Source organism: Glycine max, chromosome 14 (genome assembly GCF_000004515.6).
Source record: "Glycine max cultivar Williams 82 chromosome 14, Glycine_max_v4.0, whole genome shotgun sequence".
Taxonomy (NCBI): Eukaryota; Viridiplantae; Streptophyta; class Magnoliopsida; order Fabales; family Fabaceae; genus Glycine; species Glycine max.
Genome location: NC_038250.2, coordinates 45,955,438 through 45,982,270, shown reverse-complemented (window position 1 = coordinate 45,982,270; position 26,833 = coordinate 45,955,438). Strand labels below are relative to the sequence as shown.

General features: G+C 30.0%; 1 protein-coding gene and 1 pseudogene across 1 annotated transcript; one reads left to right on the top strand and one right to left on the bottom strand.

Annotated features, from left to right (window-relative positions):
• Positions 1 to 2,743: 2,743 nt before the first annotated feature.
• LOC102663714 (probable disease resistance protein At4g27220) lies at positions 2,744 to 14,866 on the bottom strand. The gene is made up of 5 exons (XM_006596335.3): positions 14,725 to 14,866; positions 9,114 to 9,193; positions 5,882 to 9,005; positions 3,252 to 4,035; positions 2,744 to 2,996 (listed from the first exon to the last, which is right to left on the bottom strand). Exons 3-5 carry the CDS (start codon positions 8,987 to 8,989, stop codon positions 2,926 to 2,928), a joined length of 3,963 nt encoding a protein of 1,320 aa, XP_006596398.1. The 5' UTR covers positions 8,990 to 9,005; positions 9,114 to 9,193; positions 14,725 to 14,866; the 3' UTR covers positions 2,744 to 2,925.
• Positions 14,867 to 17,620: 2,754 nt separating this feature from the next.
• On the top strand, positions 17,621 to 20,948 carry LOC100799253 (trans-cinnamate 4-monooxygenase-like; annotated as a pseudogene).
• The last annotated feature ends 5,885 nt before the right edge of the window (positions 20,949 to 26,833 follow it).

Below are 26,833 nucleotides of genomic sequence, written 5' to 3'. Positions count from 1 at the left end.
ATATGATTAATTAAATTAGTTAAAATAATCTTGTAAATAAAAATAAAAGGAGCATGTTTTCCTCTTTTCTCTTGGAATTTAGACTTGCAAATTTATTTTTATTCTTTAAAAACTTTGGAGATGAATTGTTTATACATACTAAAATCAAAACTTAAGAATTGCATAATATCAATTGGACTTGTTTTGACAAAAAAAATTATTTCAAAAATTTATCAAACATCTTCCGTGGAAATTACCTATCAGAAATGTTTCCTCAAGGAGAAATTGAAATCTCAAAGTAACTAGTAAATAATAGCTTATAGCATATCTGTATAACATTGGAGAATGGAATGTAAGGTTGGGTCCCCTTAACCTTCAATTATCGTGAACAATAAGTCACTTGCCATTCGCAAAATGACACAATATGTGTACGTGCCATGTTCTTTAGTTTAGCCCATTTATAATTATTATTCTTTTATTTAACAATATTGTTTTCAATTCTTTAAACTCATTAATTATAAGTATTTAATATATATTTTTGTATTAAAATACAAGAAAAAAGAAAAAATATTTAAACATAAAAATAATGATAATTATTTGAGATAAAATTATAATATACTAAGAACTGAGTATATCTCTTTTATAGATAGATAAATTATTCATGAGTTTTTGTTTTTAGCGTACAATAGTTACATTTATTCAAATCTAAGACTTGATACTTACTGTCCAAGTGTCCACTGTTAGACTAACCTTATTGTGTTATATATTATTCCTGAGCTTTAATTTATTATTAAATTTATAAAATTTAAACTCGACTATTTATATAATGAACTTAAAATTAAGCTTAACTTCATTTGTCAATCAAAATAAATGAAATTATAAACTTTGAATTAAACTCGAATAGTTTATGAATATCTCAACTCACTCACATGCCATTAATTATTACTTAGCTAGCACAATGCAAGTCTTAAATGATCGGTTACTATCTAACCAAAAACATTCACAGGGGTTCATTTCCATATCAACGGTGGATTGGTAGTTGTCCCTGTCATCATTAATCCTAAAAACCAACCTGCATGAAGGCTCCAATTAGTAGCGGATGCTAAAAGTTTTGTTACTGGAGTAAGCAATAATTTTTAATATTTTTATAAAAGCAAAATATCACTATATATATTATAAAATATATAATATCATCACAAAATAAATCTAAAATATTTAAGCTTTTAACAATTATAATTATTTTTTTTACATATTTTTATATTTAAAAAATATTCTATGATTTTTTAATTGTTAATATTATAAAAAATATCTTTCTTTATGTATGTAATAAATTTTATTTCACATTCTATTGTTTATAAAATTCATTGTAGAAAAACATGTTTCAACTATTACATGCAAAATCAAAGTTATCTTCACAAACAAAAAGCAAGTATATCATTGGATACAGAATATATTTCTTAATTTTCACCAACATTTGGAAAAAAAATTAATAATCCCTTTTAATTTTAAAAATTGATCATGAGATCAAACATTTCTCATAAAAATTTAAGTTGACTTTCAAATCCCATAAATTTCACATAAGAAAATTTCGGTGTTGGCATATCATATGCTATAGTCACATGACCTTTCCTTTATGCGTGTTCTCACATTTTCAACTTTTTTTATTTCACTTTCTTCTTTATTTTTATGTTTTTCTAGTTGATGTCCCTTGATCCTTCTAACCTTTATTTATATTAATTTTTAGCAATTTTAATTATTTATTATTGATTGTATCTTATCTTATATATAAATATAAAATAAATTTAATATTTTATTTTATTTTATATATAAATATAAAATAAACTAATATATTCTTTTTAAAAATAAAATAAAATAAATATTCCATTTTATCTTATCTAAACTATACATATGTATTTTCTATCTTGTTAGTTTCTTTACTTTTAATAATAAGTATTATTATTATTTTGGGATGTGTCCTTTATATAATGTGTGGTGTATTTTTTATTCTATTATTATAACAATAATGAGAATTAAATTAAATAGTTTGAATTTGAGTATGTAATTTTTGTATTAAATAACTTATATTTGTATAGATTTTTTGGATTAAAAAAAATTAATGACATAGAGACAATATATAGTTTTTTTTAGGAACAACTTTTTTTATATACATTAACAAATAAAAAAAAATCTAACGAGTGAAGTCCCTCAACTGATAACTTACATCCGGCCATGACCATAGCTGAATAAACTTTGAGCTTTGCTTGAAAAAAAGTGCACCCATGTCATTATGGTAAAATCATCAACAAAAGAGGATGAATTTGTTTCGGCTCACATAAGGCACCCTCATAGGACCGCACAAATCGGTGAGCAGTCTTTGCCCTTGCGGCATTTGCTGATGAAAAAGAGTTCCTATGCATTTTCCCAAATTGACAAGCATCACATAAATCATCATAGGCATTAAACCAAAAACCAGTAATTTGATGCGTTCAATGACAAATCCAATTTTAAAAATATTGGTTAAAAATATAGTAGTTTTTTTATGAAAAATTAAATTTGAAAAAAATTACTATAGTGACAAAGTTTTAACTTCATTAAATTAAATGTCAAAATTGAATTTTTAATAAATTAACATTTAAATAGTGGCATATAGAATGACACTAATTAGCAAAGTTTTTAATGGCAGTTCAAAACTAGGTACCGAAATTTGCAAAGTTAACAACAAAGTACAGACTCATAAATAAATAGAGGGATCCAAAAAGTAATTTACCCATGAAATCGAACTCTACAAACTAAAAAAGTCTAGAAAGAAGCTGACCAAATAATAAAATAAAGAATAAAAAGCAAGCAAGGAATTAATCATCCAATGAAGTTAATTTAAAAAGTACAAATTAACTCATCACAATGGAGTAAAGAACACAAAGTCAGTAAGGCAGCAGAATCAAGTCTTTAGTCTTCATCTTTCTCTTCTGCAGACTCGTACACTTGTACGCTTTGCTCGATGCTCATTCTTTCCCCTTCTATTTAAATAAGGGTTTAATTATAAGAGAGATTCCATGCAGCAAAAACAAGAGTTCCAACAGTAAGAAAATGTAATGAAAATACCAAGAGTTGAAACTTAGAGCAAGTATAATAGTTCCATCTTTAAAGCTTTATATATGAAATTAAGGACTTCATCATCGACCAACAACTTTATACTGAAATAATATCTCACTTAACATTGTAATATCCAAGACATAGGAATTGTTCCAAGTAAAAGGACATGAGAATTGTACCTGTGTGTAGATATAAACTTGGAGAATATTTAGGACAATCATTTATGTCATGTTCTCTAACATAAGCTGTTAACTTGAATCCATGGTGAATCTCTTTGAAGTTTGGCAACCTGCTGAGTGTTATACGTAGCAGTTTAAGTAGTACTTTTTCTCCATCCTTAACAATCCCTTCTTGACCATCGTCATCAGTTTCACATTCAAAAGCAAAAACCTTCTGTAACTGAGAGCAGTCTTCTATTTTCAAGTAGTTCAGATCGCAAAAGTGACCAGCCACAAAATTATGAAAAAAGTATTTCAACTTGTTGCACTTCCGGACATAAATAGTGTTGAGATCTGGGAAGCACACAAATTGTGAACAAGTATATAGGCTTTGTGCATCACCTAAGTCAAATATTTGCTCCAATTCCTCACAATCAATTATTTCCAGTCTTGTCAGCATTGGTAAGCTTCTAAGAATGGTAGGGGAGAAGATGACTTTCAATTTTGGACATCCATTCACATGAATCATGTCAAGCATCCCGAGGCTTAGAAAATTTGTGGGACCCTTCCATATGAACTCGAGCTCAGGTAGATTCCCCAAGTAAGCATGAGTTAGATCCAATTTTAAAGGAGCAAGTTCTCTGTTGCTCTCATGTTCTCTGATTTGGAATTGGAAAAGACCTTTTACTCCAAGATCAAACAAACCAAGGTGTCTAAATTTGAGTACATATCTAAGTTTAGAGGCAAGCACTTGATCGGATAATTGGTTGCATGCGGACGTAACCAAGCATAGTAATTCCTTCTCCTATATACATAACAAAATTCATTTTTAGTTTGTTACTTGTGATAATTCTATTTAATAGAATTTTCAATCTCATTTTTAGTTTGTTACTTGTGATAATTCTATTTAATAGAATTTCCAATCTAAATAAAGACCATACCAAGAAAATGAATACTTTTACTTCAAGGACTTATAATATATTGTTGTTTAAAAAGAATGCGGCCATGAAGACAAAAAATTAATGTAAAATGTGATAACTAAATAGCATTTAAAAAAATAAAGTGTTAATTGTAAGGTAAAATGTTGATTAGAGTTCGCTTAGGAACAATAGTAGGTAATTGCATGTTTAGAAAATTTTCAAGCATTTTTTAATTTTAAATTATACATTAGCTCATTTACAATTTACATGTTTAATTATAATATTATGTTTAATAAATACCTATATGTTATCTATTGTTTTGATCAAAATATTTATAATATATACAAAACATGAATCACAAATTATACTGTTATTCAATTTCATTTAGCCAAATAATTAAGTGTTGTGTATGGCAATATGAGTTGTCTTCATACACGTACAATCCTCTTCAATTTATCTTTTTCATGTCTTCTTAGAAACTAACATAAATATATATTAGAATTTACAAGCTCTATTTTAGGTGTCTGTATGAGATGTTTTAATGAACATTATATTCTTCATATTTTTTTAATCCATAAAAATTAAAAACCCAAGCTTAAGAATTTACAATAACTCATATAATATGTTCAATCAATTGAGAAAAATTCCTTTGATGCATTAAAGTCTTAATTATATTTTGTGCTATTTATAATTTTAGTTTTTAATTAACTTAAATTGTATTAATTTTTTATTTATTGATGAACTATTTTAATTACATTTTTAGTTTCAACTATTATATTTTCTCATATTGTGTATTCAATTATTAATCTAATATTACATTTGAAATTATTCCTAATCAAGTTTAAAATAAAATAAAAGTAACATATACTTAGACATCAACCTTTCATTATGTTGATTAGTATAATTGTTAAAATAAATACTAAGTAATATAAAAATATATTGGAAAATAATAGGAAAAATAAAATAAACCTATTATTATCACCGTCAATATCTTCAAGTGTACATATAATGCTAAAATTGGAAAAAAAAATAATGTACATAGTATAATGGTAAAAATATATAATACAATTTATATAAAAATTATGAAAATTCAATATTTTAAGAGTAAAAAGATAATAAAATCCAGAAAACTAGAATATTACTTGAAGTGTCTTAAAAATTTATGAATTATTAAAATAAACTTATGTATCAACATTATTAACGAGGTTAAACATGTTATTTTACATGATAAAAAAGTTTGAAAATTAACTGAATGTGTGTGTCAAACATAATTTAACTATTGACTAAATTACTTGGTCTGTTTTTTTTAAAAAAAAATTGTTCAACTATTTACTCTTTCTATTATTAAAATATTCAATATTATTTTCTAATTGCCAAATATATGTCCATGCTTGTACCAAATATATCGTTAGTCAAGATTCCGATGTACCTTGAATCCAAAAGAAATCAAAGAGTTTTTTCTTAAAGTGACTGTTCAATCAAGGAGCAATAAGTGAACAATCAAACATGCAGTAAATCTTAATTAATGATTAAGAAAAACTAAAATTAAAACGGACATAAAGTAGTTTGGACACTAATTAAACAAATACAGTTTCTATCACCATACATCTATTCATAATTCATATCCATAAAAAGTCAATTAATATTCACAACTCACCATATTTATTTTAAAAAAAACTCATTTAATTACGTACCATTAAAGAAATAATCATTTTCGAAAAAATATATTACCGTTGCAGTTGAGTCTTGTTGCAGATCTGAATCAATAATCATCACCCTACGCACACAAGAGTCAGACAGTCTTGGACAGTCAGTGCATTGAAACATTTTCAAATTTGGTAAATGTGGATGAAAATATTTAGGCCAAATCTCAACCAAATTCGGCAACCCAATCAAGTGTAGGGTTTCCAAATTAAGGAAATTGATGTGAATAGTCTGACAATTACTCTGGTGCTGGTACACGGTAAGATCATATTCCTTTTCACTGCCAAATACATACTTCAACTTACCACAAACTTTAATGCTCAGCTTTTCCAAACTTGCTAGCCCATGAGCATAACACATAGGGAATATATATTCCAACCCCTGACATCCAGAAATAGTAAGTTTCCTTAATTTTGGGAGCATCAAAGAGGTACGACTTTGACTGCTAACATAATCAACACTCCCTTCTTCCACTTCTTCTATTATCTGCTTCAATTCATAGCATTCAGATATGACCACATGTTCTAGCAGCTCTAGAGTTTGGAAAATGGATGGCTTGAAGATACAAGTTAGCATCGGGCAATTTTCTATTGTCAAGAACTTGAGATGGCATAGCTTTGAGTTCTTGGGAAAGGAAATATTGTACAATTGTCTACAACTCTGTATGGTTAGCTTTTCTAAACTTTTGAGAGAACATCTGGAAGAGGGGTCATGAAACACTTCTTCAAGGTTATCCAATCCTAACAAGCTTAAAATGACTAGGCTGGAGAATGCATCTTCAGTTTGCAGCAGATCAGCATTGGTACTATCAAAGACGCATTTTATCTCTGGACAATATTCGAGGATTAGGAAAATCAAGTGATTCATGCCTTGTGGATCCATGGATGGGATTACATTTTCGTAACCTCCCTCAAGGTGCATCAAATGAAGGTGCTCTGCTTTTTGAAAGAAATCCTTGATTGGTAATGATATAAAACTTTGAACTGAGGCATTAAAACCTTCTACGCATAAAGCTCTACATGGTCTATGTTCCTCCAATATGCGAATCCCCCGGGTCCAGGAGTACATTGTATTAGATAAAGCATACCTCTCTAATCTTGAGAAAATGAAATTATGCGGAAATTGCCGACATGCATATGAATATATACACAAATACAATTCATTCAGCTGCAAACATCTTCCTATAACCTCGTAAGCATTTTGGAACAGATCCGGAATTGTGCAATAGAACAAATCCAGAAGCCTCAATTTCTTTAATGACGCGATTCCATTAGGCAATTCTATAAAAGAAGAACCACGCAAGTCAAGAACCTCAAGTGCTTGTAGGCTTTCCAAAATGGAGATGTCACCTAAGTTATAACCTCTCAAGCACAGAGTATGAAGATTTTGTAATGACTCCATTGATTGTGGCAGTGACAAGGTGAGATATGATGTAAGTGGTATCTCCCACGCATAGCTAGATGTTAAGAATGCCAGGATTTTAATCATTTTTAGCCTTTCAAAACAAGCATTTGATACTTCAAAGGCAACCTTGGGAGAATGAAACAAGAGAATTTCTAGTGATGGACAATTCAATTGATCATCATCAAGAAGCTGGCCATTTTTCAAATCCCATAAGGATATTACCCTCTTATCTTTTATGGTTTCATCCTCTATCAACATTCTTGGATCCATTCCAGTACTTGCCAAAATTGCTTGACCAGTTTTAGATGCTATCCAGAAGGCTACATCACGAACCATGCCATGCATTTTCACCCTTTCTTTTTTACTGGCCTGCAACAACAAATAAGAATCAATGAGGATGCTAACAGCTATCCGCATCTCCCTCCTTGCTTTCTCCATTGTTCCAAAAGTCCCAGGTAAGCCCATTCCCTTTCCAAATCGAAATAAATCTTCCAAATCAATTTCATGATCCTCTGGAAATATAGAACACAACAAGAACAAGGACTTGGCTAATTCATTGGTCAAATTATCATAACTCAATCCAAGACAGGCATAAGGACTTCTTAAGCCTTTTGGAATATCTAGTGGTTCAGAATCTTTTAGTCTTGACAATGCTAATTCCCACTCTTTAACGGTTTTGCCCTTCAGTGTCCTTCCCACCGTCACAATTGCAATAGGCAATCCTTTGCATTCATCTACAATTTTTGTTGCAACGCCTTTCAATGCATATGGGGACTCATCAGTTATGTTTGCAGTCGATTTGAACAAATCCCAAGCTTCCTCGCCAGTTAAGAGATTGACCTCAATTATTGTTTGGCATTGCATGGAAATGCATACTTCTCTACTCCGAGTGGTTAAGAGTACTCCACACCCCTTATTATTTTCATTGTATGGAATACCTATAGCTTCAAAGTCTAGGTTTTCCCATATATCATCCAAGATTAGAAGAGTTGTGTCTTTCCTTAATCTCTCTGATAGTCTTTGTGCTCTAACTTCCTCTGATTCTTCCTCAAATTTCAAACCCAACATATCAGCAATTTGCACTTGGATGCTTCTAATATTTGGAGTTGGAGAGACTGTTACCATGACAACCTTCTCAAAAAGTTTTAACTCCACAGCTTTCTTACCAACCGCTTTCGCCAAAGTAGTTTTTCCTGAGCCTCCTAGTCCAACTAGTCCAATCATGGAAACACTTTTATCCTTTAAAGCATCCAAAAGGTTCTTATAAGTTGATTCTGCTGATTTGAAAAGAACAAAATCTTTGGATGAATAGTACTTCGTTCCTGGAAGTTCGGCAATCTTAGAAAATGGCTCAAACTTGCTGTTGTGGTTGAGTTGAGCCATTTTCTCAATTTTTCTTGCTATTTTTTTTGTAAGGAAATATTGGCATTGCCTTCTGAAATAACTCTTGTTTACTTCTGAAATTCTTCCTTGGAGCATATGCACTTCTTCTAAAACTTTCTCAACATCTTTCAGCCACTTCTCAACTGCTGGTTCAATTTTTTCAGTCCTCTTAATAGCTTCTTCAACTCGTTCATTCACACTGTTTCGGGTTAATTCCAATTCTTCCTTGGCAATTAGAAGATTCCAAGCAATGTTGTTGAAACAGCACAAGTATCGAGCATGGTGTAAAATTGGGCCCACTGTATATTCTGCTAACTTTGCTACGATGGAAACAACGATATCCCCCATTTGTAATTGCACAGTCCTAATCATGAATGAGTACATCACATTTTAGCTTAATATTATGTTAAGCAAACTAGGGAGTAGTGATCCAATTAAAGGAAAGAGTAACGTAATAATATCTCTTACATACCTCTGATGGATGTTGACGTTGTTGTATTTAAGAACGGAAGTGAAAGTAGTTGATGTTGCAGATTGGATACCTTTCTCGAACTATGGGCAAAAAAGTAGTATTAGAATTGTAAACAGAGAACTACAATAGTATATGGTATGCGTACATGAAAATATGTATATAATAACATTTAAGCTAAATTACACATATGGATTTTTAAAATTCAGTTTGATTTTCATGTTTTTTTTAAAAAATTTAATTTTATCTTCTATCTTTTAAATTTGGTTCAATTTAGTTATTTTATCCGCTTAAAATTTAATGTTGTTAATAATTTTAACATAATGATGGTTAAAATTATCACACAACAATAGTTACACGTCTAGAAATATTTCCACACGTGTGATTAAAGGGTGACTATTTTTAGTTGTTACCATAATCTTTAAAAATTAAAAAAATGAAAATCCCTTTATGAATAACATTAAAAAAATTTGTACTTGATCTCTCTCATAGGATTTCATGAATCTTAAAATTGATTAAGAGATTTTGTTATTCTATGGGTTTCAATCAGGTGAAAAATCAAATTATTTTATTAAAACATGTGAGAACTAAATTGAATCAATATTTTGTAGTTTACTTATTAGGGCTACAGTGATTTTGTGAAATCCAATTTGTTTTGGTCTATGCTTTAAGTTCATGTTTTATGCAATTGAAGGAGGAATCCAAGCCAACTCTCCTCCAAGAAACTTTAAAAATATTGTTCCAATCAAGAATGGAAGAGAACAAATTGGGTCAAGTTTCTTAGGTTGAAGAAACTTATTTTCTGATGCACATGTTTAACATTATATGCTCAATTCTTTCAATAGATATCCAGTTTTACAAAATTTTGGCATTTAGATCAGAATGCTTCGATCTAAAAAATCCTTAATCAATTTTAAGATTCAAGAAATTGTATTAGAGAAATCAAGCATGAAAGTTTTAAAGTTCAAGCATGAAAGTTTTAAAGTTCTTCACAAAGGGAGTTTAATTTTATAATTTTGAGGGTAAATTGTAATTTGTGGTCTCCCTTTAAGTTTGGGTCCACAATTTTCATCGCCTTTTTTTCACAACTTTAGTCCTCATATTTTTTTTAAATCCACAATTTTGATTTAACCTTCAACTTTAAATATGTTAATTTATTTATTTTTTATGTTTTAATTAATGAAATTATTTTTTTATGATACATTAAATAAATATGTTAGATCTAAGGTTCATTTGAAACAAAATAAAAGAAATCAAACATATACAAAATTAATTATTGAATCTAGATTACAGGTTTTCTAAAATGTAGTTAGTAAAATAGTGAGAGAAAAAAGGATGATCGAAATTGCAGATCAATAGTTAGAAGAGATCCAGGATTGGAATTTAGCATATGTTTTTGTCTAAATAATAGGTATCCTTCAATTTTGTGTGCATAAAAGCGTCGAAGTGCATAAGTATTGTTTTGTGATAGTTTTTAACCGTCATTATGTTAATATTATTAACAATTTTAATTCTAACCTGATAGAAGGAACTAATTGAACCCAATTTAAAAGATAAATGATTAAATTAATTTTTTTAAAAGATAAAAGACAAAACTGAATATAAAAAAAAAGATAAAGAACCAAATGTATTACTTAGCCTAACATTTATTATTTTAATATTTGTTCAAGGTAAGTACAAAAAATGAAGTGATATAAATATTCACCAAACAAAAATCAAATCTATAAAATGAAGTGATATACATATTTAAAGATTTAAATTAAATTCTAATATAACTATCAAATTTCTAAAATATTCACCAAACAAAAATCAAATCTATAAAAGATATTAATTATTGCGTACTAAAATATCTCAATCATCCCATCACTCTTCTTCAAGATTACCATTAATTCATCAACACTTTAACCACTATGATCGTCACCACCTTTACCACCTTGATCGTCATTGTTGTCGCCATCGCCATTATCATCGATGTGCAACAACAATCATGGTAGTGGTAGCGATGATTGTAGCATCAATCATGGTAGTAACAACGACAACAGTCAAGATGGAAAGGTGATGGTGGTCATGGTGGTGGTGGCGGGGGTAACAATGATCAAGGCGACGACAACAACAATGACAATCATGGTGATGGATGTAATCGTGGCAGCGATGATTATAGTGGTGGTGATGAGTTAATTGAGATATTTTAAAAATTGATAATTAAGACCTTTTATAGATTTTTATTTTTTGTTTGATAAATATTTTAGTTATTTGATAGTTATATTTGATTTTAATTTGAATTTTTTAATATTTTAATTTCAATTGACTACTATTTTTAATCTTAATCTGATGATTGTTATTAGTTGTTCTCATATTCATACATAAGATTGTGTTCTCAGAGGAGTTGTGATAACTGCTAAATATGAGTTATTCCGATAATAAAAATATATTAAAAATATCTTTAAAAATATTTATTTAATAGTTATCTTTGGTTTAAATATTAAGATTTGATATTTTTCTTATTTGTGGCTTGCAGATATGAAAAAGAGAGATTAAGAAAGAAAATGGTCCAGAAAATATCTAAAATATCAGGAAGTCTCAGGAAGATATGATTTGATTAAAAGCAAAACAAATCCAAAAAATATAAAAAAAAAATATCACTAAAGAAGATTTTTAGCATTAGGCTCAAGTCCACTCCAACAACTATAAAAAGAGAGTCAAATGAAAGAGAACATAACACAGAACCCCTGTAGCAGGGGTTTCATTTACTCCATTTCTTTCACTCCTCTTATTCCATGAGTTCTTATACCCATCTAAGCCCCTCAATGGCCATCCCTAGTTAGGGTCTGTTAGGTCTAAAAAGTCAAAGAGTTGTATGATGTACTCATTATTTATCAATGCAAATGTGTTTTCTATTCTATTATCTTTTATGCTTTCATCTTACATTATTCATCTTTATATTTTGTTAGGGATTAGACGATCAGAAGATGATAACTTCTAAACAAGATTTAAAGAAGGTATGCATGCATTGGTTTTAGGGTTTAGATGCTCGAAAGAGGATAACTTATAATAGAACAAAAAAAAAGGATTTCATAGAAAAGTCATTGCTAGACATAGAATGATCATTTTATGTCCTGCATTCTTGCAAGCATCTAGAATTCATACTTTACTACTTGTAGTATGATCATTTTAAATTGATTTTGCATTAATCTAAGTACAAACAGAGTCCGTGTAAATTCGACACTCGAACTTCCGAGCAGTTTACTACTTGTAGTAGTATGAGAACCTACAGACTATTTCATAATATGATTTAAATTTAAAGATAATACTACAGTGATATCAATAATATTTGTTATTTAAAAAATGATATGAATAACATTTTTAAGATAATGGGATTTGTTAAAACTTAACCTAAAGTATAATTTAATTTGAATTTAAAGATAATACTATACTCATGAAAATAAAAAATACAATTTAATGTAATTAAAAAATGTCGGTAACTGTTAGAATTTAAAATTAAATATATTTTCACAAAGTATCTCCATTTCATAATAATTTTTGTGTCGGAAAAAAAAGTATTTGAAATGATTATTATTTTAATTTTTAAATGTATCATCAATTATTTTTTACTAGTATTTTTTTATAATATTGACGGTAGATAATAAAATTTATAAATTAATTAACAATGATAAATTTAATTTCACAAAATTATCAATCTTTTTTATCTATTTATTCATTTTTGTTGATCCGTATATAAAAATTTAGGACCTAAGCTAACACTAAATATTGCAAGCAAGTCACGAGTTGGCAAAATCACTTGGATTTAAGGAAAAATATTAAAAATTAAAGTTTAATATAGAAATTTTTGCTTTTGATTCTTTATATTTTAAAATTCTCATTTTGATGTTTTAAATTTTATAAAGCAACCAACTTCATAGTTCCGCCAGTTTCATATTAACATTGTTAATATTTTAACATGGCTAAAAGAGTCACAATATTTAAATTAATTATGCTATAATAAAATAACTATGTTAAATAATGTAACGGATTTTAATTGTCATTATAATAATTTTAATTTAAAAATAAAAAATAAAAAACCAACACGAAGGACTCATCCCTAAATTCAAATTAAATTCAACTAATTTGAAAATTCAATCACCATACACACAGAATGCAATCACATGGAGGTCACCATTAGGTGGAAATGAGTTAAGTTAAACCAAACTTTACTAGGCTTGAGTTGAATACGCAAAGTTTGAGCTTGATTCATTATCTGTCATAGACTTTTTTTTAAATGTTCGGTTCGGTTTACATAAAAGTCTGACTTGACCTACGAGTCTATCTAAAAAGCATGCTTAAAGAAGTCTTTAACCAATTAATTATTTTAAAACCTAGTAAAATACTAACTAAAAAAATAAACTTATAAAATTTCGTATAAGTAATGTATAAATCCAAAAATAATTGATAAACAAAATCATATTGAATTCAAGTTATTTAAACACAAAGTATATCAAAAGAAAATGAAAAAAAGAGCATAATATTAAAAAATATATGGATTAGAGATGATTTATACTAATATAGCCAAATAAAAATATTTAAATGGTCTGAAAATGTCTTTACAAAATATTCTTTTCTTTGGAAGTATTAATCTGGTTGCATTAACCTTTTAACTTAGAGTCTTTTTCTTTTTGAAAATTTTTCACATACAAATGAACTCTCTAAGCACTTTATGTCACTTCATCTGTCATTTATAGTGTCATAAAAATGGTATAAATAATAGTTATTATTATTATTATTATTATTTAAACAAACCGACTTGTCAAGCTTAACAAGCTTTTTTTATAATTTGGTTTTGACCTTTTATCTAAAAAAACTTTTTAACCGGTTTGAAATGATTCTTATGGTTAAAATTGTTATTATCTATTATTTTTTCGTTCTATCTGTTGTCTATCTTTCATCATTTTTTCTCTCATATCAAACATTTAAGTCTTTTCCCTCCAAATTCTGGCCAACACCTAAATTACAATAAAGTCAAGCCTATGAGACACATTATGAGATACACGTTTCGATGAAGGAAGGCAACCTCCATTTTGGGGCCAAGCCAGCAATGTGGAAAGGACCATTGTGCCTGCGATTTCATTCTCATAATCACCAACAAGCACTGTGGGCGCCCTCAAAAGGAAGTTCATCTTTCCATAGTTCAGAAATTTTGTAATTTATGATTAGTGATTCTTGATGTTTTGGTTTCTTGATTTTTTTTTCTTGTGTATATAGAATCTTATGTTTAGAAAGAAAAAAAATTTTTTATATTATTAATGTTATTAAATTTACTAACTAAAAGACTATTTTAAATCTTCTAATTAAGATAGAGAATTAAAGTAAATTTTTTCAAAGATAAAATATTAAACTAAAAAAATAATACAAGAGATCAAATAGATCATTTCACTTGTATTTAAAACTACAACTTTATTGTTATATACGTCAAACGAAAAACTTTATTGCAGAAATATGAATTGCAGAAGTTAAACTTCATAAGATCAACAACTTAAATTATTAACATGGATGTAAAATATGAATTGCAGAAGTTAAACAAAATCTAAACTAAACTGAAGATTTGAATTGAGATGCGTACCTCAAGATATGTGCATATATGATGTCAAGAAGGTCAAGAATTCAGATACAACCTTATTGCTGCGAAACACAATATTAATTGAATGATGTGGAGTTGCAATTTTAAAGAATGAAAATGTTGGTGAGAGATAGGAAAAATCAAAGTTAGATGAGAGAAGTATAAAAAGTATGTGTATCGCTAAATGAAAGAATAAAACTTAAAGAGGAAATTCATCTTTCCTTATTTGACAAGTAAGGAATTGATGAAGATGCAGATTATTCCTTAATTTTATGGGGGTTCATGAATAAGAATAAATTCCTTTTCAACTTTGTTATGTTTGTGCTGAGCCCGGCACTCACACGTTATCGTGTGAGAAATATATACAAGAAACCATGACAAAAGGTTTGATTCCTATACATGACTTCACACATATATTAATAATGAAGACTTGTTTGAAAAATGAAGTAAAATGAGTAAATTATTCTTTTTTTCTTTTCTAGAAGTAAATTAATCCATTATCATGTGTGCTAATTCATTATATCAATAAATAAAATACAATAATCCTCATTATATCAATAAATAAGTATATTAATTAATAAAATAAATAATCTTGAAGTAAATATTTAACACTTTGATTCCGATTGGATACAAAAATAATAGTGTATAGTAAAATTTTTGAGGATATTATAAGATATTTTAATCATACAAGTTTATTTTAGTAATTTATTTTCTCAAATAATTTTATTTTTGTAAACTATACTTGAAATAGTTTGTGAAAAATATGCAAGTTAATTATAAGTTATTAACTTTTTTTCTTCTCAATTTTATTTTTATTATTTTATTTAAAATTTCATTCTATTTTTTATTTAATTAAAAACCTTCTTATAACATTCATACACTCAATAGTCAATTGTCGATTAAATTATTTTTTAAGGTTAGAAATTCTTTGATTTTAAACAATAGGAATAAAATCGTCAAGATGATAAATTAATAGAAATAAATTTTGATATTAAAAATATTAAATATATCATTTTACTTTAGTTAAGCTAATAACTATCTTATTGCATAAACGTTTGTAATAGCAATTGAAAGAATTTATGAAAATAACTTACGAAATGAGATAACTTATGGAAACAGCTTAAAAATTATATGAAAATGGTTTAACCTAATTTCCTCTAAGACTATATACAAACAACTTACACATAAATATTTGCCTTCATAAACTCTATTTCCTTAATTACTCTTAATTTGTAGAAATTTCCTCATAGACAAATTAAAGAAACTTGACTTTTTGTGTATCTCATTTCAGATACAACTGAACCGAGGAAAAATGCAAATCTAAGCCCATATATATATATATATATAAATGAAAACACCTTTGTTTACTTTATAATAATCCATATTATTAATTTCAACATATACATATGTGTAGACACCCATACCCACCTTCTTGCTGGGGAAAACATGGATACATAATCAAACTGGATGGTGTGCTAGACGTGAGTGCCTCTGATATCAGCAACTTTTGTAACAATGGTTGCAAAAGTCACACCTTAGATGTCTTAAGTTGCATCCAAGATGTGAAGAGAGACTTCTACTTTGGGACCAAACAAAACGTCTCGTTTGTCAGGGATGCCATTATCAATGCATGTGCTGCTCCTCAGCGTTACGGTAATTAACAAGTTTAACACTTCTCAGTAAATTTACACATCACCAAATCTAAACAAGAAGGATTCTTCCAAAAGCTGTTTTCACAACCACATATATATGAAGTATAACAATGTTACTTATGCGGTAAATTTTATAACAATATATTCTCTAATCCGCTCTTTTGATATTGATTGAAATTTATTATTAGAAATCATAAAAGTTGGTGAATTCTATGTATTATTAAATAATTCTGTATCGTGATTTTATGATTTTTAATTAATCTTAATCAATAGAAAAAAACTTGTTTACAGATGCATTAGGATGTATGTGTTGTTAGTATATATTCTTCAAAAAAGTATGGAATGTGGTGATGGGTGATTTGATTGATAGATGAAGAGAAAAAAATGTTATAAAAAATATTGTATGAATAACATAACTTTATAAAATGTTATACACTCAAGAAAAGTTTACATATATTAATAAACTAGTAAAAATTGTAACCAAAAAAATGTTAACAAAATTAAATGTTACTTTTAGTATAAAGCTGCTCTTTTCCACCACATGTCATTCTCAAATCGATGGTCAAACTGAGATAGTAGACCAAACTTTGTCTTCTTTTCTTAGAGCTGTGATTAAAAAGAATATAAAGAGTTGGAAAGAATGTCTGTCTCATATTTAATTTGCATACAGTAGGGTTGTACATAGCACTACACAACACTCTCCATTTGAGGTAGTGTATGGTTTTAATTCCTTGACTCTTCTTAATTTGTTACCATTGCCTAACATTTCTGATTTTAAGCATAAGGATGCACATGCTAAAGTTGAGTATGTGAAAAAATTGCATGAGTAGGTGAAGACTCAAATTGCAAAGAAGAATGAAAGTTATGCCAAGCAAGCTAACAAGGACAGGAAGGAAGTGGGTGGTACTTGAAACATGTGATTGAGTTTAGGTACACATGAGGACGGAGAGGTTCCTTAAACAAAGGAAGTTCAAACTTCAACCTAGAGAGTTGTACATAGCACTACACAACACTCTCCATTCGAGGTAGTGTATGATTTTAATCTCTTGACTCTTCTTAATTTGTTACCATTGCCTAACATTTCTGATTTTAAGCATAAGGATGCACAGGCTAAAGTTGAATATGTGAAAAAATTGCATGAGCAGGAGAAGGCCCAAATTGCAAAGAAGAATGAAGGTTATGCCAAGCAAGCCAACAAGGACAAGAAGGAAGTGGTACTTGAAACAGGTGATTGAGTTTAGGTACACATGAGGACGGAGAGGTTCCTTAAACAAAGGAAGTCCAAACTTCAACCTAGAGGAGACAGACCTTTCCAAGTGCTAGAGAGGATCAATGACAATGCTTACAAGATCAATATTCCAGGTGAGTATGGAGTAAGTTCTTCATTTAATGTTGTTGACTTGACTCCACTTGTTGTAGGTGATGATTATGAACATTTGAGGGCAAATTCTTTCCAAGAAGGAGGGAATGATGAGAATCCTAAAACTGCTCAAATACAGGGACCTATGACCAGGAGTAGGACCAAACAGTCAATGAATACCCTCCAACAAATGGTAGCAGACATACTTAACAAGGCCCAAGTGGAGAAAGATGAATGCCAGAGGCAGAGGCACTACTAAGAATATTAATTGTTACTGAAGACACAAACTAATTTGAAGGCACATGCCAAATATGTTCTTTTTTTTATTTACAATTTTTTTTGTTGTAATTTTGGCCCAAACTATTTTGAAGGCTCATGTCTATTTCTATTTTTTCATTCAGATACATGTTAGTTGTCTTTTATGACTAACTTTTGTATAGAAAAGTTTTACAAAATGTATATATTTTCCCTAATTTATGGTTCTTTTTGTAGGATTGTAAAAATTTTCTTGTTGAGTGAAATCTTGACTCAGTTGATGCTCTCCATGTGGAATTAATGTAAATTTCTCTTCATTTTCAGGTAAAAAGGACTTAATTTGAGAAGTGCTGAAGTTGGTGTCTCACTAAGCGAAGTCAATGTGCTTAGTGAGTCTCATCTGCTAAGCGAGGCATCAACTGCTTAGCGAGTAAGAGGAATCTGGAAGGGAATTTGCCACGCACGCCCGCGCTCAGCGCGTCATCAACTCGCTCAGCGAGTCATTTGCCACCTTCCAGGCTTAACGCACTATGCTCACTAAGCCAAAGTTCACTTACTCACGCTAAGCGCGACGTTGAGGTCAAAAAGCCCCTTTTATGCCTGGAGTGAAAGAAGAGAAGGGAGCTTGGCGGAAAATAGAGAAAAACAGAGAATAGAGGCGCAAAATGAAGGAAAGGAGCAAAAACCTTAGCTTTTAGGTAGATTCTAGGTTTTTGAGTGATTTTTAGGTCCTTAGAGGTGGAGGAGACATCATCACCACTGCATATCTGTGAATTGCTCCTAAACCCCTTCTCCTGCTTGTAAAAGGTGTTTCCTTGTGATGGAAGGCTAAACCCATTGTTGGGAAATTCTGTTGAGTACTTGATGTAAACTCTTATCCTATCTATTTAAAGTTGTTTTATGTGTTCATTATTTCTATTTGTGCTTTATTATCGCATGTTTATGGCTTGATCACCCATTTGTATGTGCTGTTAGGAGCTTTAGCATTGGAAAATGTATTTCATCCTTAGAACTGGATAGGACAGGGCTAAGTTATCGTATGTCTAGACACGGAGTGCGGTAATTTAGTTTTTATTATGCTGTAGTCGTAACGCTGTTTGGTTAGGCTAAGTTCAACAAGAGACATCTGAGAATGAAACTTAATTTGAATTAGTCCAAACTCACGAGACATCGGTGTTTGGTATTTTAGCCCTCAGTATAGAACACAAAAATAACCTTAAATAGAGAAATACTTTTAATTGCATCAAGTATCTCAGTAGGAGGACCCAACCCTTTTACATATCTGTTTTCACATCCACTTGCTCACATTTACTGTTTTCAATTAGAATAGAAATCACTTTTGTTTTTAATTCATGATAATCAATTCTTTGCAAAAATGTCTGTCTATTGAATGGTGCTTTGCCAAATAAAATAAGTTTCCAGAGTTGGATACTCGGTTCTTATTGTTTTATTATTACTTGCACGACTTGGTACACTTGCCGATAAGATTTCGTAGTCGTACTAGAGCTCGAAACAATACACTATATGTATGAATTTCGTTTTCAATAGAAGGACTTTTGACATTTGATAAAATTTTGTGAGAACTTCTCTCTGGGTTCCTCACTGAACCAATCTCGGATTTATCAAGGTAATCTTTGTGGTGTCTATCCTGACTTATCTTTCTTCACTGGAAGTGACATCATCCAAAACTTTGTTACCTATATCAAGTGATCCGCTCCTAGTAAGGATCACATCATCATATGTAATCCATACAAATAAATAAGAAAGTAGTGGTATGGATTAATCTCAAGAAAGTAGTGGTTTGGATTAATCTCAATATAGCAGAATAAGGAAAAACAATATAGTGGAATATTTAAGTATAACAAGAATTACTTGTTATTATGTTTGTTAAATACACACCAAATACCAATTATGTTGGTCCAAGTGGTAAGAAAAATGACTTTACTTTATACACGAGTAAAAAATGTTACCTTGTGAGTCTATTAGGAATCATTCTAAAAAGAGTTTTAACAGGTATGTATTGTTATTGTAAAAGTTATTACAATGTGAATGTGATGATTATGAAAGAATGAATGAGTCAAAAGCAATTTTGGAAACCAATAATGTCAATCAATTAGAAATTGTTTTTATGACTCTTTAAGATACTTGTTATAGAATAAGCATACTTACATTACAATGCAGTTTGTAATTGGATAATTATACCCAAAAAAAATCATTGTCAAAGCATATATTTATTTTTAAAGTAATTATTATAAAATGAACATACTTGTGATTGAATTACTATTAAATTCTACATACACTATATAGTCTATGTTACATCATATCATATGATGATTTTGTCTAAGTAGCAATTATGTGTTATTATTTCAGCAATTGAGACAGCTCTATGGTCAATTGAATGGGGCATTGCTGAGCTTGTGAACCACCCAGAGATCCAGCAGAAGGTGGCTATGAGATCCCAACTGAGAGCAAGATATTGGTGAATGCATGGTGGCTGGCCAACAACCCTGCACACTGGAAGAAGCCAGAGAAGTTCCGGCCAGAGAGGTTCTTGGAGGAGGAGTTGCATGTGGAAGCCAATGGCAATGACTTTAGGTACCTTCCCTTTGGGGTTGGCAGAAGGAGTTGCCCCGGAATCATTCTTGCATTGCCTATTCTTGCCATCACTTTGGGACGTTTGGTCCAAAACTTTGAGCTCTTGCCTCCCCCTGGCCAGTCCCAGATTGACACTAGTGAGAAAGGAGGGCAGTTTAGCTTGCACATACTCAAGCATTCCACCATTGTGGCAAAGCCAAGGTCATTTTAGACTTCACCACATGATCATGATCATATGATCAATCCCCTTTATTTTTTTCTTCTCTTACTCTTTATTGTATCAATGCTTGAAAATGGGGTTGTTCTGGAAATGTCATATATAATTGGCCTGCTAATGGGTAGGTAATGTTTGTGTTGTCCCATTCTAAATCTCTGAACTTGAAGTGATGCATGCATGGTTTTGAGATGGTTTTCTAATAAACCTACACTTTTGTCTCTAAGTACTCTGTTTCATATAACAGAACTTTATTGTGGTAGCAGAACCAGTATTAGTGTATTACTAGTATGTCAACTTTTAGATTGGGCTTTGTGCATTCATCTCTCATGAAAAAATGCAACTGCTTGAACTGAAAAAAAAAACAAAAAAAACTAAAAGCTACTAAACGTAAAAAAATCTTATTTGAAGTATAAATTATTTTAACTTGTTAATACATTAAATAATGTATTATTTATTAATTTTTTTATTTCTTTAACAAATACTATTATTAAGTATTAATTAAAAAGACATTAATAATTAATCTATATCTATATTATATATAAATCTACTTTCTTCAGCAACTCCTGTCACAAATTTCTCATAATTCCTAATTTTCTATACCTCTTCACCTCCATTGCCTTTCAAAGCTTCTAACAACTCATTTGTTGTTTCAAACTGATAACATATTAATTGTTATTCGACCGCTCACAAATTTCTCCACAATCCTTCAAGCATCACTTCAACTCCATTGACATTAAATTTTTTTAACTTTAATTGTTGTTTCAATTTTTCCATTAATTCACCAAAATCATATTTGTAGTTTCAAATGGATAACATATTAATATTAATTGAAAATTATCACAATAATAAATTCATAACATTTCTTACTTCTTTCAAAAGAAAATTCAAACTGCACAGCTCTTACTTCTTTCCTGATCTTTTTTCACACTGTGTAAAGTCAATCTTGATCTCTTCCACTTTTTCAAAAATTTTCTCAATAGAATGAATGTAATCAAACGTGTGAAATTCACTGATTGATTTAGAAGTTTTGTTGTCAAATTCAACCCAAACCAGGTTAAATTTGTCATTACTTAATTTCATATTTTTTTTCCTTTTAATTTATGTTGATCTTATACTCATGTTTGATTTTTTGTGGGGTGATTTACATTCTTTTACACATTTTAATTAATTTTTCCTCAAATTTTGTATAATTAGTAACAAATAAGGTTTTTTTTACCAATATCTTAAATTGATTTGGACACGACTTACAAGCTAGAGTTGTTAATTTAAATGACTCATATGAAAATGAAAATTGGTGTTCAACACAATCGATTTTTATTACTTGATAGACAATCACATTGTGATGCTTTATTATTTAAGAGAAAATAATTTTCATATAAGAATATTTGATATGAAATTACTTGAAATTATTAATCCATTGAGATTTGTAGAAGTTTCACCATCTACAAACAATTTTACGGGGGACATCTACTAAACAACCATCTTTTCCTATTTATCATTTTGCATTAAATATAAATTGAAGATGGAAATATTAAGAGGCATTCTCTTCCTATCAAGAGGTAATCTTAAGTTTATTAGGGGGTGTTGGTTTGATCGTTTCCTGTTTCATTTTAACTGAAAATAGAAATAGTGATGAAAATGTGTTTAGTTGAATTTTTAAAAATATTTTCAATGAAAATATTTTCTCAAACGAACTAGAAAATGGAAGCAATAAAATCTCATTTTCAGTTAGAAACTCATTTTGGATAAAATAAAAATGCAGTGGCAATGAATGCAATTTTAAACAAATATAAAAATACAAGAAGACAAGTCAATATATCATAAATTTCAGTGTTTTTATTTCCTAAAAACAAAAAATAAGAAGTCAATCCAAACATATTTTCAGAATTATAATCTTTTAAAAATGAAAACAGTTTTCAAAAAATAAAAACAAAAAATGAAAATGCACATCAATTTTGCAACAATGGTCGTGTGTCCTTTCCATTTTTAAGTGACAATTTATATTTTAACGAATAAAAAATGATAGCATAACAACTTATAAAATAAGCATAAGACAATATGGTTTACTATCAGAGTGGATGAAATATGAAATGTGGTATAACTTTATATTTAACCGTATGATTCTCCAACCTAATAAAGTTGTTGTCATTGCTAAGGCACACATATTTGAAATTGATGATGTGTGTCTTTGTTTTCTATCTTCCCAAAACACTCATGACAACTTAGGTGAGATTGGATATTCGTTAGGTGCTTCCTCCAATCGAATGTTACAAGTTTAATACAAGAAAATACGAGAATTTGATAAGTTAAAAATGACTTCAAAATAAAAAGTAACTGAATCAAGGAAAACAATAATTTTTTACTTTTCTTCGTAATTCTTATTTTTATTGATTTCCCTTTTATATTTAATTCTTCTTTGTTTGTGTTGATGTATAACATTTGTCTTTAGTTTAAAAAATATAATGTGTTGTTTTGTAGAAAAATATCTATATGTATTTAGATATGCTAAAAGTAACATGCTAATTATTTTTCTTTACTAGATTCTTGAATTTGTAGTTAAAATTTTTAAATATCTAAAAATATATATATTAAAGGTTTTAGATTTTACAGAAATGTGTATAACCACTTCCCCTTCACCTATATTTTGTTGTTTGCAGTTTGGAGAAATATTCATACACATCCAATATATTATTATATACCTAATCAGAGAGAAAGAGAAAAAAAAGAAAAAGAAAATATATAGGTATTATAAATATTATGATATGACATAAAAAAGAGATAAAGAGAGAAATTATGGTATTTAAAAAGTATGAATATCTTTGTATCATTACTCTTTATATTTAAGTGAAATGTTAACTCGTTGACAAGTGTATCAAATTTGTCATAAGTAGTGAAGTACTAGGAAGTGTCGAATCCACAAGAACTTTGTTTGTACTTAGATTAATGCAAACTCAAGTTAAAAGCAATAGATAAAGAATTTAAAATAAAGATACCTAAATATATTAGATAAGATAAAGATTTAAAAATCAAAATAAAAGAAAAAAAATAAAAGATTTAGATTAAAAGATTATAAAGATAGAAGATAAAGAAAATAAGAAAATAAAAGTAAAAATAAAATAAAATAAAAGATTAAGATAAAAATAAGAAAAGATAAGATAAGAAAAATAAAAGATAAAGATAGAAGATAAAAGAAATAAAGTCAAAATTTGATAAGATTGAGACCTGTCCTGCCTTGTTTGCCTATGATATATGAGTTTATGATTTTTCTTTATCAATTTAGGTGACTTTGTTCTACCCACATCTGTTCAATTATTTGCCAAAGACTCAACAAACAAAAATGCATGAAGTATGAATTTTATATGTTTGCATGAATGCATGGGCATAAAATTATCATTTTATTCCTAGAAATGATTTTCTTATGAAATCATTTCTTTTTGTTATATTAGAAGTTATTCTCTCCCGAGCGTCTAACCCCTAAAACCAATGCATTGCATACCTTCTTTAAATCTTATTTAGAAGTTATCCTCTCCCGAGTGTCTATCCCCTAACAGAATATAAAGAAAGATGAATAATACAAGATAGCAGAAAAGATAATAGAATAGAAAACACCATTGATAAATAGATAGTGAGTACATCAGTATATAAGAACTGATGGGACAAGAGGAGTGAAAGAAAGTAAGTAAATGAAACTCATACTAGAGGGGGTGGGTTTTGGTGTTCTTTTCTGATATCTTCTTTTTGATATTTTTGATATTTTTTAGATTTGTTTTGCTTTTAATCATATCTTCTTCCTGAGACTTCCTGATATTTTGGATATTTTCTTGATCTTTTTCTCTTTTAATCTTTCCTTTTCATATCTGCAAGCTATAGATAAGAAAAATATCAAATCTTAATATTTAAGCCAAAGATAACGACTAAATAAATCCATTTAATCCATCTTGGACAAAAACCCATCCTTCTCATCATATAGAATAAAAAATTACATGAAACTGAGTCATATGCCTTCTCATAGTCTACTTTGAACACAAGGCATGGCATCTGCTTTCTCTTAGCCTCCACCACCTCATTCGCTACTAGCACTCCATGTAATAAGTGTCTACCTTCTATGAACGTTGATTTCCTTCCATCTATAATAGACGACATCACCATCTTTAATCTTTTGGCCAACAGCTTGCTGACGATCTTGTATATACAGCCTATTAATGAAATAGGTTTGTAATCTGACAGTCCTTGCAGATCAGATACCTTTGGGATTAAGGCTATGAACGACGCATTACAACCCTTCGGAAAGATCCCATTCACATAGAACTCATCTAGGAAACGAAGGATGTCAGACTTGATGGTTTGCCAGAACTTCTTAATGAACTTGAAGTTGAGGCCATCTGGACCCGGGCTTTTCTCACTTCCGCATTCCCAAACTGCCTCTTTTACCTCCTCCTCCTTAAATCTTGCTACCAATGACCCATTTTGATAATGGTTAATTTCCTGGAACTGTACTCCATCAAGTGTTGGTCTGGAAGGCTTTGGCTCTTGAAATCTTTGTAGAAAGAACTCTCTAACTGCCTCTTTCACCTTATGGGGTTCGTCAACACAGGATCTTTCAATCATTATTCCCTTCAGTAGATTGCTTCTACGAGACGCATTGATCATGAGGTGAAAATACCTCGAGTTACAATCCCCCTCCTTAATCCATCTTGTTCTTGCTTTTTGCCTTAGAAAGGACTCAAGTGAGTGGGCAGCCACCCACAGTTTTTCCTATAGCTACTTTCTGAAGGTTACCTCCTGGGATGATAATTGCCTATCCATTGTCAACTCTTCAAGATTGTTTAACTCATCCTGGATCTGCTTTACCTTCTTATATGTGTCCCCACAATTCTCCTTATTTCATATCTTCAATCTATTTTTGAGTCGTTTTATTTTTTCTTTGAGAACATAGCCCCCCCATCCACTTTGTTAGGTAGATGACCAACAATCATGCACAACTCTTATAAAGGAAATGTCTAAAAGCCAAGAATCCAGAACCCTAAAAGGTTGGGGTCCCCAATCAATAACTTTCGACCTAAGGATAATCAGACAATGATCTGAGAAATTTCTGTCCAAGGTGCATTGCTTGGTTGCAGGCCATTTGGTGATCCACTCAGGTGACACTAGAAATCTATCAAGCTTGCTTTTGGCTGATCCATTTGGTCTATACCATGTGAACTTCCTTCCCATCCATGGTGCATCCTTTACCTCCAAATCTTCAATCCACTCGTTAAACTCCTTTATGCTATTATCCGCCTCTCTTCTTTGACATCTGCTGATCCTTTTTGAAGGGTTTCTGACATTGTTGAAATCCCCCAGAATGCACCACAATCCTCCATTATGAGAATTTTTCAGCTACTTTATGTTCTCCCATAGACTTCTCCTGCTCTGAACATCACAAGGTGAATAAATGTTTACAATATGCACCTGTTGAGCCTCCTTAAGCCATTGACCTACCAATAAGATGAAGCCACTGCCTATGACTTTGCTGTGCACTTTGAAATCTTCTTCACTCCATAAACACAATAACCCGCCTGTTGTGTTTGCTGCGGGCTGCAATTCCCACCCTACCTCCGAATCCCCCCACAAAGCTTGGCACACACTCATGTCAATCTTTTCTGTTTTAGTCTCTTGAATACACAGCAAATCGATTTTTTCTTTCCAGACCATTCTCCTAATTGCAGCCCATTTTACCCCACTCCCTAAGCCCCTTACATTATAGGAAATAACATTCATGGGTTTTGTATTCTTGCACCTAATTTCTCTGCCTCCTTCAAATCCCTTTCCTCCATTTCCTGTAACTAAGAAGTGAAAAGTTTGGCTTTTTGTGTGTCCTGCGTAACTGGTGTATCTATTTTTTGACCCAAGTGCCCACTATTCAGAGAAGCGCCTTTATCATTCTCTGCCATTTGTTGCTGTTGTGTGTTGATGGGAATGTTTTTTTCTTTCAGACAGCCCTATGAAATTTGCCATTGATGCCACCTTGTTTGTTAATAAAATTTAAAATTG

Excerpts from the sequence above, each read along its gene's own strand:
- LOC102663714 (XM_006596335.3), bottom strand. The coding sequence starts at position 8,989 with ATGGGGGATATCGTTGTTTCCATCGTAGCAAAGTTAGCAGAATATACA. Across the intron at positions 4,036-5,881 it reads AACAAGACTCAACTGCAACG|GAGAAGGAATTACTATGCTT; the intron begins GTAATATATTTT and ends TTATGTATATAG. Across the intron at positions 2,997-3,251 it reads AAGTTTATATCTACACACAG|AAGGGGAAAGAATGAGCATC; the intron begins GTACAATTCTCA and ends TTATTTAAATAG.